Source organism: Ceratotherium simum, chromosome 26 (assembly GCF_057802395.1).
Source record: "Ceratotherium simum simum isolate JZ-2026a chromosome 26, ASM5780239v1, whole genome shotgun sequence".
Lineage (NCBI taxonomy): Eukaryota > Metazoa > Chordata > Mammalia > Perissodactyla > Rhinocerotidae > Ceratotherium > Ceratotherium simum.
The window spans coordinates 32,800,520-32,815,720 of NC_141925.1; the positions used below are offsets into that span (position 1 = coordinate 32,800,520).

General features: G+C 62.1%; 1 protein-coding gene across 2 annotated transcripts; it reads left to right on the forward strand.

The window, feature by feature from the left end:
- Nucleotides 1-315: 315 nt before the first annotated feature.
- MAFK (MAF bZIP transcription factor K) lies at nt 316-11,388 on the forward strand. Of its 2 annotated transcripts, XM_004440897.3 has the most exons (4): nt 317-486; nt 8,475-8,619; nt 8,904-8,982; nt 9,932-11,388. In XM_004440897.3, the coding sequence occupies exons 3-4, from the start codon at nt 8,947-8,949 to the stop codon at nt 10,361-10,363; spliced, it is 468 nt and encodes a 155-aa protein (XP_004440954.1). In that variant the 5' UTR covers nt 317-486; nt 8,475-8,619; nt 8,904-8,946; the 3' UTR covers nt 10,364-11,388. The 2 variants fall into 2 exon arrangements, with proteins under 2 accessions (XP_087273578.1, XP_004440954.1); XM_087417452.1 differs by lacking the exon at nt 8,475-8,619 and having other exon boundaries at nt 316-486.
- The last annotated feature ends 3,813 nt before the right edge of the window (nt 11,389-15,201 follow it).

The following is a 15,201-nucleotide window of genomic DNA, read 5'->3' on the forward strand; positions in this document are numbered from 1 at the left end:
GTGTGCGCCGAGGCTGCCACCACGCGGGCGGGCTACACCTGCGAGCACAGGTACAACATTACAGCCCTGCCCAGGTGGGCACGGGGACTGCTCCCCCGCCGCCGGAGGGGCAGACGGGGGAGGCTCGGTGCGCCTGCGCCGGCGGGGGCCGGGCCTGTGAGGGCGGGGCGGTGAGTGGTGGGCGGGGCCTATGGTGGGCGGGGCGAAAGCTCACGGGGGTGGTGGGGCCCCGCGTGGGCGGGGCGGTGGCGGCACGCGGTGGGCGGGGCGGCGTGACGTGCGCCGACGCCGATCCCGGAAGCGGTGTCAGATGCTGGGAGCCGGCGGGCGGGCTGGCGGCGGACGGCTGGGGGACTTGTTGTTCTTCGCGAAGTCCGAACCCGAGCGCGCGGCGGAGGCGGCGGCCCAGGGGGAGCGCGAGTGAGCGCGAGGAGAGCGCGTGCCCGCGAGGAGCCGCCGCGCGCCCGCGCCCCCGTGCGACGTCAGGTGAGAAGCGGCCGGCGGGGTGGGGCCGGGGGCGCGGTGGGGGCCTGGGGTGCGCGGCCCGCCGGCCGCTGAGTCATGGCTCCTCGGACCCGCGCGGAGTTGGGTTGGACCCCGAGACTGCGGGACACCTGCCGTCAGGTGTCCGCCTCGAGCGGCTGCGGGCTGGGGGTCTTGTCCCGCCCTTAGACGGGTCGCCTTCTTCTGGGAACGGGAGCGCCCCTGACTCCCGACCCCCGCTCAGGGCCCGAGCCTGGAGGCGGTGGACTCTCCAGGGCAGGGCAGGTGGGGAGCCCGGCGCCCGCCCCCCCCCCCCCGACCTGCTCAGCCTTTACCCCGGGGATCCGCTCGAAGCGGGAAGGCGGGGGCGAAAATAAATGCCACGTGCAGGGGAGCGCGGGGAGCGCGTGGTCGCGCTAGGCCAACTCGGCCTCGGTTACCTGGACGCTTCCGCTGACCCGGCGTGCGGTCCTGCCCGGCCCTGCGGCCACTTTCCACCCGTGACTGCGCGCGACATGGGCCACACCGCTCGGAGGTGGGCAGGGGAAGCAGCAGGGGACTCCCTGCCCGAGGTCACATTCTGAGCAGCTGATCTGCCCGGGGGTTCCCGGAGGGAGCCCTGATGTGGAGGCTTTGGGTGGGATGAGGGGCAGGGCAAACGTGTCGCTTCCCCCGTGGCCCGCGTCTCGTTTTTCTCATCTATGAATGGGGGGTCTCCATGTCTTCTAATTTTAAATGCGGGTTCTTCTGTGATTCTGCTGAGTTCAGGAAACAGATAATGTCTCCGGCTCCCTCTTCCACGCACCTTCCCCGGAGCCTCGGAGGGGAGGGGAGTATTTGGATCTGGACCCAGGTTTGTCCTAGGAAAAGCAGACCGCTTTGCCGTCTGTCTCCCACAGTAGTTGTGGGGTCTTCTCACCAACGCAGAACACATGCTGGAGCAGTCCGTGTTGGAGTTTGCTGAAGTCCAGCGCTCTCTGTCTTGTGTTAATGATTACGCTCTTGTTGACTTTTCACACAGCTCTTGTAGCTCAGGCAGAAGTGGGATGTCCCACCCAACAATTCCTTCAGCAGTTGACCAACACTCAGCCACCTCCTCTTGCCAGGTGTCTGACCTCGGGAAGCTCCCGAGATGTACACCCATGCCCAACACAGAATCACTGGGTGCCCACAAGTGTGCCTTGGGTGCCCACCTGCCCTCCCTTGACCCCTTTATTGGTGTTGGTGAGGTTTTGCTGTCACAGCGATCACCGAGCAGGTATCTTGAGAAAGTGTAGCTGTGTGTCCTGTGTGCCACCTCTGGAGCCCAGTCTCCAAGCCCATGTCTGTAGGGGGGGATGGTGCTTTTTAAAAAAATGTTAGTCTAAGCAGGTGGGAGGGGTCTGGGAAGTTGGTGGGCTGTGCAGGTGGGTGGGGCGCACCTGCAACCTGTTGCATTGTGGGTAGCTGACAGGCTTCCTGAGCACTTCCCTCCCTCCATGACCCAGGAGGAATGTTGAAGTTTGAGGTCTGGGGGGCGGGGGGGGGGGTCTGCTTTCAAAACTTAAAACTGGACCTCTCCTTATTCCAAAATAAAATGTTTATTAACTCAAAAACACAAAGCAAGGCTTCTCCCTGGAGCGCATTTGCTTTTTGTGCTTGAACCGAGCTGGACTTTAAGGGACTGGTTCCAAGTTCAGCGTCGCTTACTTTCAAGGTGGTTGCTAAAAATGGGAGTTGAGTTGAGGCTACTGGGGGAGTCGCTCTTCCTGAGTGTGGGGCTTGCTGCGTTCCACTCCTTTCTCTGGCACCCAGGCTGCCGCTGAGCGAGGTCGTGTTCCGGACTGTTCTTTGTCCACCGTGCTTGCTTCCACTCCGGCGAGTTTGTTTATAATCACAGGCGACCTAGAAGAAGTACTCCCTGAGTCTAAAGGTTTCTGGCGTGGACTTGCTGGATTCAGGGTCCAGTCCACACGGGAAATGGCTGGGAGCGTTCTCTGTGTAGCTGCTCCTCAGAGCAGTAAACAGTGACTCACCCTCCTCTCGGCACCCCCCCCACCACCCGCCGGTCTCTGCAATGGGAGATGCATTGCTCCGCTATTTACTTTTGCTTTTTATAAGTCACAGGCTTGTCATGTTTCCTCTTTCTTACAGTTTCAGGAAATTGAAAGTGTCATCTTAAAATCGTAGAATTTTAGAGCAGGTAGAGGTGAACCTGAGTTGCCACATGGTCCACACACACACAGACCCCATTTTAAATGAGGAAACCAAGCCCCAAGGGTTCCTTGCCTGGCCTGCCGCGGCAGAGCCCCGTGTCCAGGGGCCAGTGCCGTGCCCTGCCTGCTGTCTGGGTGTCCTGGGCAAGGCGGAGGCAGAAGGTGTTGGGGTAGAAGCCATCCCCCGGCCCCCCTCCCTTTAGTGCAGTGCTGACACATCTGCTTATGCGGCCCCTTTCACCTGCCAGGAATTGAGGGGAGCGGGTGTAGGTGAGAGCATCCCCTTCTCTCCATCCAGTGAGGGAGGCAGGCCTCAGACAGAAAGACCAGGACCAGGTCTTGGGCTCAGCCCTTGATATGTGCTCAGGAGAGGGTGCCCGCCCGCCACAGGGAGGGCAGGAGGGGGGCTTTCTGATGAAGCGAGGGTTGGGCAGGGGATGACAGAAGAGTGGGAGCCCAGCACAGATTGGGGGGTGGCTGTAAGAAGCCAGAGGTAGAGGCCTGGAGTGGCGACAGGCGACCAAGGGAATGGGGAGATTGGGAGGGACTCTGAGCCGGTGGGTCCCTCTGCCTGCCTGGGGGGCTGCATGTGAGGGACTGAGATGGGAGTCCTGATGAGAAGCCGGGGGCCTGAGCATCTGCAGGGAGACTCGGGCCGAGATCAGCAGGCTGGGCTCAGCAAGTGGACGTGGAGGGAGAGGTGAGGCTTGTGTGAATGCGGTGGGGGGTCATCACCTAGCTAGAGACACAGGTGGGCAGGTGTGGCCAGAGGCCTGTGTCTCTGGGGCCTGTTGGATGGGCAGGTTGTCGGGTTTTCCGGGGAGCGTCCTGGCTGCACGTGGAGGTGAGGCTGGTTGGAGCCCTGGGCAGCATGAGCCGCTAGGGAGACAACAGAACCCTGAAGGGGAGCCTGGAGGCAGAAGGACCACCCAGAGGGGTACACAGGGAGCAGGGGCCTGGCCTGTAGCTGGGGGGGTGGGAGCCAGGGGCTGGCAGCACACGGTGGGGGGGCGTGGCGTTCAGCCTGCTGTCAGCCCAGCAGCTGCCTGAGTCACCTCTGGATGTAGCCAGGATGACACAGCTTCCTCGAACCGCAAACACAAGGTGACCAGGCGTCCTCCAAGTCGGGCAGACAGTCATGTCTTGCCTGAGGGTGGCCAGCCAGGGCCAGCCTGCAGGCTGGGTGTGGGCCGGGCCAGTGGGGTGCCCAGTGAGGCACTGTGGGCCACACCCCACGTTGAGGGGAGCTGGGGTGGGGACATCAGCCGAAGCCCTTTGTCCGGAGGCAGGCAGGGTGGTGGAGAGCTCTCCTGGTTCCGGGGTCTGTCTTCAGTTGGCGAGGCAACAGCTCATTGTGGGACGACGACTCAGCACGTGCTTGTCAGGTGCCTGCTGTGTCTGCCCCACTATGTGGTGGGCAGCCGGAGGGGCGCTCAGCTTTGGGTCACCTGTGAAAGGCTCCCAGCCCCCCAGAGAAGAGGCAGCCCCATCAAGGATCTTCTGGCTTTGGGGTTTGCATCTGTCAGGGTGAGGCGGTTGCTGCTCTTCGGCCTGGAGTGGGAACCTGCTCCTCTAGGACAGAATCCCTCCTACCCCTCCCTGTTCCCAACTCTGGCATCCTTGGGGACCTGGGAGAACGGGAATGGAAGGGGTGCCCCATCCTTATCAGTTGCTGGAAGGCTGAGTGGGGCAGGCCCAAGAGTGGCAGCCGCCTTCACCCACACCCAACGGGAACAGGTGCCAGAGATTCAGCTTCCTGCCCGCATGCAGCTCACAGTCAAGACAAGCGGGCTAGTCGGGATAGTTGTTTAAGTCAGAATTGGAGCCCTTTGAAACTCACAAACCTCCTTTTCTCTGGGATAATCTCAACCTAGGGCCCCTGGGGTGGGGCCATTGCTCCCATCAGCCACCTGGCTTTATTGATGGAGAAACCCCCCTCCCCCAGGCCCTGATCCTGGGCCCAGCCCAGCGAGGGCAGGAGCATGCAGGGGGACAACTAGGGCTGCGAGTCTCCCAGACCAGCTAAGGCCAAGCAGTGGCCAAGCAGTAGATGTTTGCTGGGAGGTGGAAAGTAAAAAGTGACCCAGAAGGGATCCGAGATCCTGGCCTCGGGCGCACCTGCCTTCTGGAAGGGCAGTCCCAGACTGTAGAAGCTGGGCTACCTGCCCTGCCCTCCAGGATGCTCAGGGATGCAATGCCAGCTCCCCTGGGCGGAGTCGCCCTGCCCTGTTCTTTATGGGGCCCGGAAGGGGAGGGGTGGCCCTAGCTCCCTAATTTATTCCAAACTATGCAGTCACCGGAGCTGACTCCATCTAGGCTGCTCGGGTGTTTCCTTTTCTTTCAGAGGAAATGATCTTTCCTGTTAACCTTGTTTAGATGTACATCAGAATGAAGTTTCTGGGTTGAAAACCAACCTCTTCAGTTAGAAAACCAGTCGCCTAAAAGGTGTTCCATGTTCTAAGTGCTGAGTGTGCACGCTTGACCAGCAGCTCCTCCGGGCTGAGGAAGACAAGCATGGTTACTCTCAGATGGGGGAGCGGGCACACGCAGCGGACGTGCAGACCCGCCGTTCCGGATGCTGGGCTGGCACGGGCCGCCGAACTTCTCAGGTGACTTCAGTAGAATTCAGAAAGCCCCGGGGAGCGCGGGCTCGCTGTGCCTGGTGTTGCTAAGTCTTGTCAGCCTGAGGACGTGGGACAGCTCGCCAGGAGCATCCTCGTGTGAAGCTATTGGAGAGGCGTTTTTGGTGGTGACGGTTGCTGATGCAATAATGCTGGCATTAGACCCTTGATAGCAGGGGAAGCTGGCTTCTCCGGGGCCTTCCTGCAGCCGACGGGTGCCCGCCTGGCCTGACCGCTCCAGGCTGCAGTCTAACCCCAGCTGGGTTCCGGCCCGTCTCAGAAAACAGTTCTTCCTGTGTGCGCTCTGGTGGCCGTTGAGGTTGCCTGAGGTTCCACGGTTTACAAATACCCATTTTAGGACAGTTGTTTTAAAATCACTTGGTTTACCCACTGTTTTTTCACACATCCAAAACTGTCCTCTGAACCTCATTCCGAAAGCAAGTTCATTTTTCTAATGTTTGAAGTGACTTTAGGTCAATACTACGTGTTTTGTGGGTAGAGATAAGTGACAGTGCTGTTCCAGTCCCCGACCTGAGTTCACAAAGAAGGGCTCTCTGCCCCCGGTGCCAGGCCCACCTGGACCCCATCACTGATGGCTCTCCGATGAGTCTCTTGCGAGGCGGGCAGCCAGTGCCTCTTCCAGCAGTTGGTGGAGACTTCCCAGCAGAGCGGGTCCCTGAAGGGGCAGAAGCCAGATCTGGTCTGCCCAAGGCGGTGGGGGTCGTGGTTATAAGCACAGAGCTGCGTGATGGTGTCCTGCCTGGGCTTTCCCTGCCTCCCCCGGTCTCTGGTTCCTCAGGGGGCCCCTGGTGAAGACCCCAAAGCCTGGGCATTGAGAGTGGAGCCCCAAGTCAGGGACTCTGTCCTGGCATCACCCACTCGGTCCAGCTGAGAACCTTTGGGAGCTGGACAGGACCGTGGGCACCCTTGGTTCCGATCCCCTCATTTTTCAGAAGAGAAGCTTAAGACCCACAGCAATTACTGTGGGTAATTGCTCCCCAACTTTGCCTCAAGACGATGGCAGCCATCACCTCTGCATCTGCGTGCATTCGCTCCTCTAGTCCTCACATCACTCTCGTTGGACAGAAGGTCTGAGAACTAGAGACGATTCCTTGAGGTCAGGCCCCACCATGGTGACCTCTCATAGAGAGAGATATCTTTCTTGCTCAGACCCCAGGTGGGACCCCAGGGCTGCTCTTCTCCCATCTCTGCTGAGGCTCCTTGCCCATGGTCCTGGGCCCCCAGAAGTCTAGGGGGGCCAGCAAGATGGGCTCAGAGCCCGTGGACATGGGGCTGTTCCCTGGGCAACCTTGACCTTGCTGATGTGGGCGATAGACCCTCATGTGCAGGGGAGGGGGCCAAGCCTACAGAGTGCTGAGGCCCAGGCCTGTGTGCATCCTGGTTATCTTAGTGTGCTACCATGCGATTCATGGCAGGCAGGTCCCCAGAGGAGGTGTCCCTGCTCTGAACACAGCCCAGGACCCAGTTGAGCTGGCACGTCACTATGCGGGAGGCACAGCAGCCCCTGTCGGGTCTGGTTGGGGGTCTGAGCAGGCCCCTCCTTCGCTGGGGCCTTCCCTTTCCCATTGGGACTGGACGGGCAGGCAGGCGGGCGCAGCGGGTCCTTGCAGGGTGGGAGGGGCCTGGGGCTGTGGGAATGTGAGCTCCCAGCTCTGTAAACAGCTGGTGACTCACCGCACAGCTATGCCCTGGCGGCTCCAGGCCCTGTGCGCTGACGTGCTTGGGAGTGCGAGCTGGAACTGTCCCGCCGCCCCGCCTCACCCGACGTGGAAAAGTTTCTCATGGTTCTCCCAGCCGCCTGGCTCCTGCCGGCCCTCCTGGTGGCTTCTCCAGCCTGACTTTGACCCCAGCACCTGGAGGGAGGGGCGGCCCTGTGGGGTGCTCGTTGGGTCCCCCGCCAGATGCCAGGGGGTCAAGCCACTGTCAGGAAGCAGCTCTTACACTGAGATCGCCCCTCATTGCTGCGTGTCTGTCTCGGGCACTCGTGTGTAACCTTGTGAGGGGTGCAGAGGAGCCCAGGGCCCCTGGAGGCCACACCAGCTTGGCCCCACTGCCATCTTGCTCTCCATCATCCATCGTTAGTGCCTGAGAGAGCAGCCACGATGTGAGGGGCAGTCGGGGGTCTGCAGGCCTAGGTGCTGAGACCTCTGTCGTGTTGGCAGCCTCTGGTAGTGAGGGGCAGGGCCAGCGGGGGGAGGTCCAGGCGGTGCTAAGGTGAGGGTCCCCCCGGGCTTCGGGCGGGGTGGAGACCACCCACCTGAGTCTCACTCACTCCCCAGATGAAGGCTTTGGTGCAGCTGTCTCTGGGCCCAGTTTCTCTGACGTTCTCTCTGCTCAGTTCACCTCATGTGGCATTTGGAACGTGGGGAGCGGCCCCCAATCCCAGAAGCTGGTGACAGTGTACTGGCAAGTCTGGTGCCGGTTCCCCTCCTGCCGCTCGGGCCACTGGGCATGAAGGGTTTTACTGTCCCACAACCTGTGATGTCTGCACCGCCAGCCTGAAGCCATTGTTGCTGTGGGCTTCTCTGTTTCCATGACGACCATCAGGGGTTGGCTACTTCCCAGGGTCGCCATGGCAACTATCAGAGGGGAATCATGCTTGGGATGCTTTGGCTGGCTTTTTCATGAATGATTAGAATGTGTGACACAATGCAGACGCGAAAATGAGAAGGGCGGGCCTTGGGGGGCTGGCGGGCTGTGGGGACAACTCCCGCCAGACAGTCGATGAGCTCGTGAGGCGGCGGCTCCCACCTCTGTGGCGGCTCCCACCTCTGTGGTCCGGGCTGGCTGGCATAGGGAGCCCCTGCCCACCCTCTGGGCCTCAGGGCATGGCTGTGGGGCAGCCTAGGTGGCGGCGGTGATGTCACAGCTGCAGTGCCCTTTGCGGAGGTGGGTTTGCCGGGAGGGCGGGGCCGGGCCAGGGCGGGTGCGGGACTCTACCCGTCCCTCGTTGGAGTGAGCTCGGCAAGGGCAGGGGCTCCCCAAAGGGGCCCTTCTTCTCGGGATGCAGGCTGGCTCGGGTAACGGGCCCTTGCCAGGGCAGGGTGCTGTCCCGGGGCCGGCGCACTCCTCAGGTGCTGGGCACAGCTGTTCTTGGGTGGGGGCTTGGCCGCTGCGCGCTTTGGCCTTAAATGTGGCCTCCTGTGCCTCACAGGTGCAGACGTCTGAGCTCAGAGGGAGAGTCAGAACAGGAAGCAACAGCTGCTCACACCCGGCGTCACCCCAAGGCGCTGGCGCTCGCAGCACAGGCCCGGCGGGCAGCGTGGGACAGCCGTGTGGCTGCCGGGCACTGGGACAAGGTGGGTCCGGGCCGCTCCGTGGGCTGATGCTGAAGTGGGGGGTACGGCCAAGCAGAGGCCCGGTCCTGGCCAGGGTGCCCCCATGGGCATCCCCTCTTGATGGGCTGAGCCCCTCCTTGCTTTTGGGATGCTGACTGGATGGCACAGAGAGGCGAGCTGAGCCTCCTTGGAGCATCTCTGCAGTGGGACATCCCTGCTTTGGGTCACTTGTCACAATAGCACAGCCCGTCCCCAATGTGGCTGGGACCTAACCACGTATATTTCTGTGTTCTGTGATCTTCCAGTGACGATTTCCAAGCAGTTCTGTCTGGGTGCCTGTTCCAGGTTATGACGACTAACCCCAAACCAAACAAGGCGTTAAAGGTAAGGGGGCCAACCTCATCTCTGCCCCTGCAGCCTCTCTGTCCCAGAACCACCCTGAGCGTGAAGGAGGAAGCCCTGTCACCTGGAAGCGAGTGGGAGCTGTTAGCTGAAGGAAGTGTCCCAGAGAAGTGGTGACAGAATTGGGGGTTGTGGCCTCAGGAGACGCTGGCTCTGACGTCCAGGGAGATGACTCCAGGGTGGAGGGGTGGGAGGGATGGATGCCCGCTGGCCGGTATGTGCTTAGCACCTTGGCACCCAGGCATGGGGAGTGTGGCTTCTGGTCCTGCAGAGCCACGGGCTGGGCGCATGTGAACGGTGGTGCTCCAGCTCCCGGGCCTGGCTCTGACTGTCCGCCTCCCAGGGCGCCTTGGGCTTCTGAGGCCAGTGTGTGCCCTCGGGCCGTCTCCTGTCTCCCAGAGCTGGGTATGGCCAGAGAGGGGACTCGGTGCGTTTATGGGCTGTGCGTCTCTAAGCCTCCCCTGAGGTCCTGCAGGTCAGTGTAGCCCGGCCCTGCCAGGCCCTGGCTGGGCCCCACCAGGTCCAAGGGGTGCAGAAGGATAGGCTGCTGTGCCTCCCCGTCACTCCCCTGCCTGCCTCAGTCCTGCACCAGGCGCTAGAGATCCGCAGAGGGCAGCACACAGGCAGGCTGTGGCCTCGCAGAGTTTGGGCTGCTAATAGTAGCTGGGTGATGGTGGGTGGAGCCAATGGCCCCCATCAGGGAACTTCCTGCATTACATCATGTGCACAATGTCCATTGACCCCACAGTGACCGTCCCCATTCCCTGGTGGAGGAGTGAAGGCCAGCCTGGGATGCAGAGGGGGCACTGCCAGGAGCCAGGCTTGTCCACGGCAGTGTTCCGAGTGGTCTCCTGGGGTCCCTGCAGCCAGTCCTCCCCGCCCGCCACCCCCCTTGCACTCCTGGTACTAACCCCGTGCTGTGGCCCCACAGGTCAAGAAGGAGGCGGGCGAGAACGCCCCGGTGCTCAGCGACGATGAGCTGGTATCCATGTCGGTGCGGGAGCTGAACCAGCACCTGCGGGGCCTCACCAAGGAGGAGGTGGTCCGTCTGAAGCAGCGCCGGCGCACGCTCAAGAACCGCGGCTACGCCGCCAGCTGCCGCATCAAGCGGGTGACGCAGAAGGAGGAGCTGGAGCGGCAGCGCGTGGAGCTGCAGCAGGAGGTGGAGAAGCTGGCGCGTGAGAACAGCAGCATGAAGCTGGAGCTGGACGCCCTGCGTTCCAAGTACGAGGCTCTGCAGACCTTCGCCCGCACCGTGGCCCGCGGGCCCATTGCACCCACCAAGGTCGCCACCACCAGTGTCATCACCATCGTCAAGTCTGCTGAGATCTCCAACTCCGTACCCTTCTCGGCTGCCTCCTAGTGCCCGGCCGAGGGTTGGGCGAGGGGGCCAGTGGGGGGGAGGGGAGGGATGTCCCTTGTGCTCGTCACAGGGTCCCAGGGGGAACACACCCCTGATCCCCTGAGTCAAAGTGCAGACTCCACGGGGCTCCCAGTGGGGCGAGGTCATGGGGGCCTGATGAAGAGTTAGGGGCTTGTGAACCCGTGTACCACACGCCTGCCCACACACGCACGCACACACATGCACACACATGCACCCGGCCTTCCTCTGGGCCCTGCCAGCTCTCTCCAGACTGTCTGTTTTCAGGGGCCTGTGTCTTTTGGGGGAGTTGGGATGTAGGCAAGGAAGGTCCTCAGAAAGTTCCTGGCCCTGTGGCTCAGATGGCAGGGGCTCCGTCTTCCATTCCTCCCGCCAGCAGCCTGTCAACACATCTGTCCCCCTGCCGTGGCCCCCCAGCTGGCGCAGGAACCCTCTCACTGCCCTGACTGAGTCCTGGGGTCGACATGCACCGTGACCCTGCTTTAGCCTTAGCCCGAGACCTGTACCCTATGAGGCGGATGGAGGGTGGGCCGCTTGAGTGGGTGCATGGGTGCACATGTGCAAAGGGGCCTGCCTGCTGTCACACCAGAGCACCTGCAGCACCGGGGGCCTTGGAGGAGCAGCTCGTTGCGGGTGGTCACGGGGGGCCTGTGGGTACAGGTGGCAGAGAGTCACACGAGTGTTGTGAGTTTTCGCTCTGTGTTGGGGTGACCGGAGGGAGGTCCCCAGTGAGGAACCGCCGGGCTGGGGGAGCCAGCCCACCCTGCTGCTGCCCCACAGAGCCAGGGAAGGTGGCGCCCCAGCGTGGGAAGGGGGCGATGGGCCCTGGGGGCTGGGAGGTGGAAGGGGAGCAGGTTCTTCGTGGAACAGGGGGAGTTGGGAAGGCCTCAGGAGCGGCCGTGGAGCTGGGTGGGGCCTGGCTGCTGGTGGTTCCCACTGCTGGAGGAGTTGGGAGAGCAGGGAGACAGGTGGGTCAGAAGACGAGGGGGGCGTGATGGTGGTGGGCAGCGGGGGTGGGGGGAAGGTGGCAGGCACTGGGCCAGGAAGTCCACGTGGACCAGCCCCCTGGAAGCACCTGGATGGTGTGTCGGCACAGAGAAGACGAGGGGGCTCTGCGACGTTGGTGCTTAATTGTTGCCTGGAACCTTCACCTGCTCTTTCTGGGGCTTGGAGCCACTGATGACCTCAGTGACCTTTCCTGTGCTTCCGTTCCCTGAGAGCTACCACAGGGGCTCCCCATGTGGGCCGGGCATGGACTGCCCCTCCTGGAAGATGCGGGGGCCACGGCCCTGAGCCCCGAGTCCTGTCGCAGGCCGGAAGCCACTGGGCTCCAGCTCCTGGTTTCCTCTTGGCCTGCCCCCCACCACCCAGGGAGACCCCCAGCAAGCAGGTGTCGGCCGTGCCAGGATCAGGGGAGGACAGACGGCCCCAGGGGCTGTGTCCAGCTTCTGTCTGCTGCAAGGAGTGGACAGAAAGCGTCTGGGGCTCTCCAGCAGCATTGCCACACGGCCTTGTCCCTGTCCTACGAGGAGGCACAGGGTCTGGGGCACTGGATCCTTACACAGCCCAGTGTGTAACAAAAAGCCCCAGTGTGTAACAAAAAGCTGTTGATCCCATAGCCATGGTAGGTAATCCACATTGGATGTCAATAAGGACCATGGGGAAATATTTAAAAGAGAGAGAAAAGTATATATATATATATATATATAAAATTATATACACATTTTATCGTACAGACCTTTCGTAACTCTTCCTGTTTGATACTGTCAGTCTCTGAGAGCAGAGCAGCATTGAGGGTGGGTGGAGTGGGAGCCCGTCGCCCTGCCTGGCTTCTCAGGCAGCCAGCTCGCAGCCCCCGCTCCCCTTGGTCTTCCCTCGTGCCCTTCCAAGCAGGGTCCCGTGGACGAGCTGGGCACCTGGGGCATGCCCCCACCCACCCCGGCCAAGTGTCCTGTTCTGCGGCGGCCCCAGGTTCGCAGAGCGCCCCATCCCATGGGGTGCAGGTGAGCGAGTGGGCAAGCGCTGGCCGGGGCCGTCAGGCTCCAGGCTGGAGGAGCTGTCACCGAGGCCGCACCTCCCCCTCCTGGGACCAGGGACCGGGGAAGGAAGACTGGCTTGCTCCTTCCTGCTTTTCCTTTTGGATCATTGAGGTTTCATTGTCACAATTTTAATATATGAGTTTTTTATTTAAGACAAAAGGCAAGGACGTCTTTGTCGTGTGGGTTTGTTTTCCTGTCCCCTGTGCTTCAGACTCGCGCGTCCCCGACGCCGGCAGGGCTTGGCCTCCCGGGGGACCGGGCCGCCACCTCGTCATTTCGCACCGATTTTCCTCGCCTTTGCCTGCTCAGCAGTTTCATTTCAATATTTATTTTTATGCTGCTTTTATCATGATATAAATTATTGAGAAGAGACCCTGTGTCGTGGCCTGCGCCTTCCCTGTCCCCTCACGGCCACCACCTAATTTATTGCTGTACATCTCTGCTGTGATGCTTTTGTACCTTTGCAATAAAGAGTTTTCTGGTTTCAGATCTGTCTCGCTGCGTAGTTGGTGCTTTGGGCCGTGCCCCCAGGCCAGGGGTCATCCTGTTTGCTGGGTGTGCTGGGCTGCTAGAGGCCCCCAAATCCTGCCTCCCCTGCAACTGAGAGTGGGGTCAGCCTCGAGCGCCACTTGTGGGTGGGTCTCCCAGGCTTCAGAGTCCTGTCAGGACAGCCCCAGGGTGGGGACGGGGTCGGGTAGATGGAGGCAGCCAGGCTCACTTTCTGGACGGTGGGCAGAGTTCCCAGGATCCCATCTGTCCTGACCAGGAGCCCCCAGTCCGGGGACATGGCTGCTCCTTTCCAGCTGGGAGTGGCCCCTTCCCCTGGGCGGTGTGCCCCGGGTCACTGGGCCAGGACTCTTACCTTGTTTTGTCGGCCTGGGGCCCTGAAATGAGCTTGCAGGAGGCTAAGAAAGAGAGGGATCTGCCTGGGGCAGAAAAGCCAGAGCCAAGGGCAGGCCCTGTCCTCTCGGATGCTGACCCCTCCTCGCCGGGCCTTCCGTGGTGGGCAACCCCTGCCCCACCAGTCCCCCAGGGCAGAGGGGTCAGCACGTGGCCTCAGCCTCTGAAGGAGGGCCAAGCTTCCAGTGAGATCTTCTCAGGGCTTCTGAAACCTGCCGTCCCTCCTGCCTGTCCTGTGCCTGAGCTGACCAGGACAGCGTCTCATCGTAACCGGGGAGATGGGCTTCGGTGCCCTAACTCTGAGAGACCTGGCCCAGTTCCTTGCCCGCTCCAAGCCTCATGTTCCCTTCTGTGAAATCGGGGTGTGGATGAATGTGCTCAGCACAGTGGGGTCACTAGCCCCGAGCTGGTCAATGGCAACTGTAGATGTTTTCCCCCAGCTGAGCCAGACCCTGCAGCCAACTCTGGGGGGACCCCCGGTGACCCCCTGCTCCTCCTTGGGGAGCCCTGGGGCTGCAGTGCCGTGACCAGAATTGGCAGCCAGCCTGTGGATGTGAGTGGGGGAGGCACGGACCCTGGCCCAGCGCTGGGCTCCAGGAAAGTTGTTAAAGGACACCCTGCCCCCCAGGCTGCCCACCTGCTCTCTGGGCTGCCACCCTCTGGTCTGGATTGCTGGGGTCATGTCACAGATGAGGACACTAAGGCCATGTTGGATAACCTGGCCGGAGCACTGGGACCTGCTTGCCTCGGCCACTCCTGGCGGCACACAGTGGAGCCCGGGGCTGGGGAACCCGCTTTTTCATCAGAGATGGTGAGATGTCCCTCCTTCCCCTCCTCCTCGTGAGCGCCCACACTTCCCCTTGGTGGGGCGAGGCCGGGGCAGCGCTGTTGACTTGCCCTGTGGCTCTGCTCCACCCGCAGGCAGCAGGCCCACGGGCACCGTGTTTTGTCCTCATGATTTACTTCATCACGTTAGAAGGAAAAGCTCTGTCCACAGGTCGAGATGTCTGGGGCGGGGGCGGGTGGAGAGCTCCACCTCTTCCCGGCTCTGTGACCTCGGGCAAGCGGCTCAACCTCTCTGGGCCTCAGCCACCTTCCCGGGGGCTGTCGTGAGGATTAAGTGTGTGTGAGATTCCCGGTCCAGTCCTTGGCACGCAGCAGGTGCTCGGTCAAGGCCGACTTCCTCCCCCTCCCAAAGCACCAGGCCCAACAAGGCTGTCCCCAGTGTACAGGCCTGGCCCCAGGGCCCCCTGCAGCCAGGAGCCCAGCCGTGTCCGAGTCTCCGGGAGGGAGTCCTGGCCCACTTTCCCTCTGTGCACACAGCTTTGGGCAACTCAGGCCCCCAAGGGGTGGCCCTCTCTGGAAGAGGGCCTGCGGGCAGCACCACCTCCCCGCGCTCACCGTGGAGCTGGGCGTCTTGCCTCTGTCCTGCAGCCTCCAGAAAACCTCCTTCCTGGGTCGCCTGCTCTCTGGGGAGCGCCGTGCCCTGTCCCAAACCTGCTGACTGAGTTGTGTGGGGGCCCGGCCGTGGGAGCCCTGTGGGGCCTGAGCTGGGCCGCCTGGGGGTCAGCCAGCTGCAGGAGGCATGATAAGGCAGGTAGGGGACGTTCAGGCCGGGCAGCAGGCAGCAGCGGGAGGGAGACTTGGCATATCTTATCAGGCAGCCCAGCTGGGCCTGGGAGAGCCGGCTGGCCTTGAATCCCGTGTCCCCAGGCCCAGGGGGTGGGGGTGACACCTGGCCTTGACACCGTAGGCCAGTTCTCGCTCTGCTGAGTCCCTCTGAGACCCTCGGCGCCTTTCCCTTTTTCTCTCGTGACGTGGGAGCAGGTAGCCAGGAGGTATGGGCGGGGGGTGGTTGCTGGGTGGTGCCCCCGGGCCTTC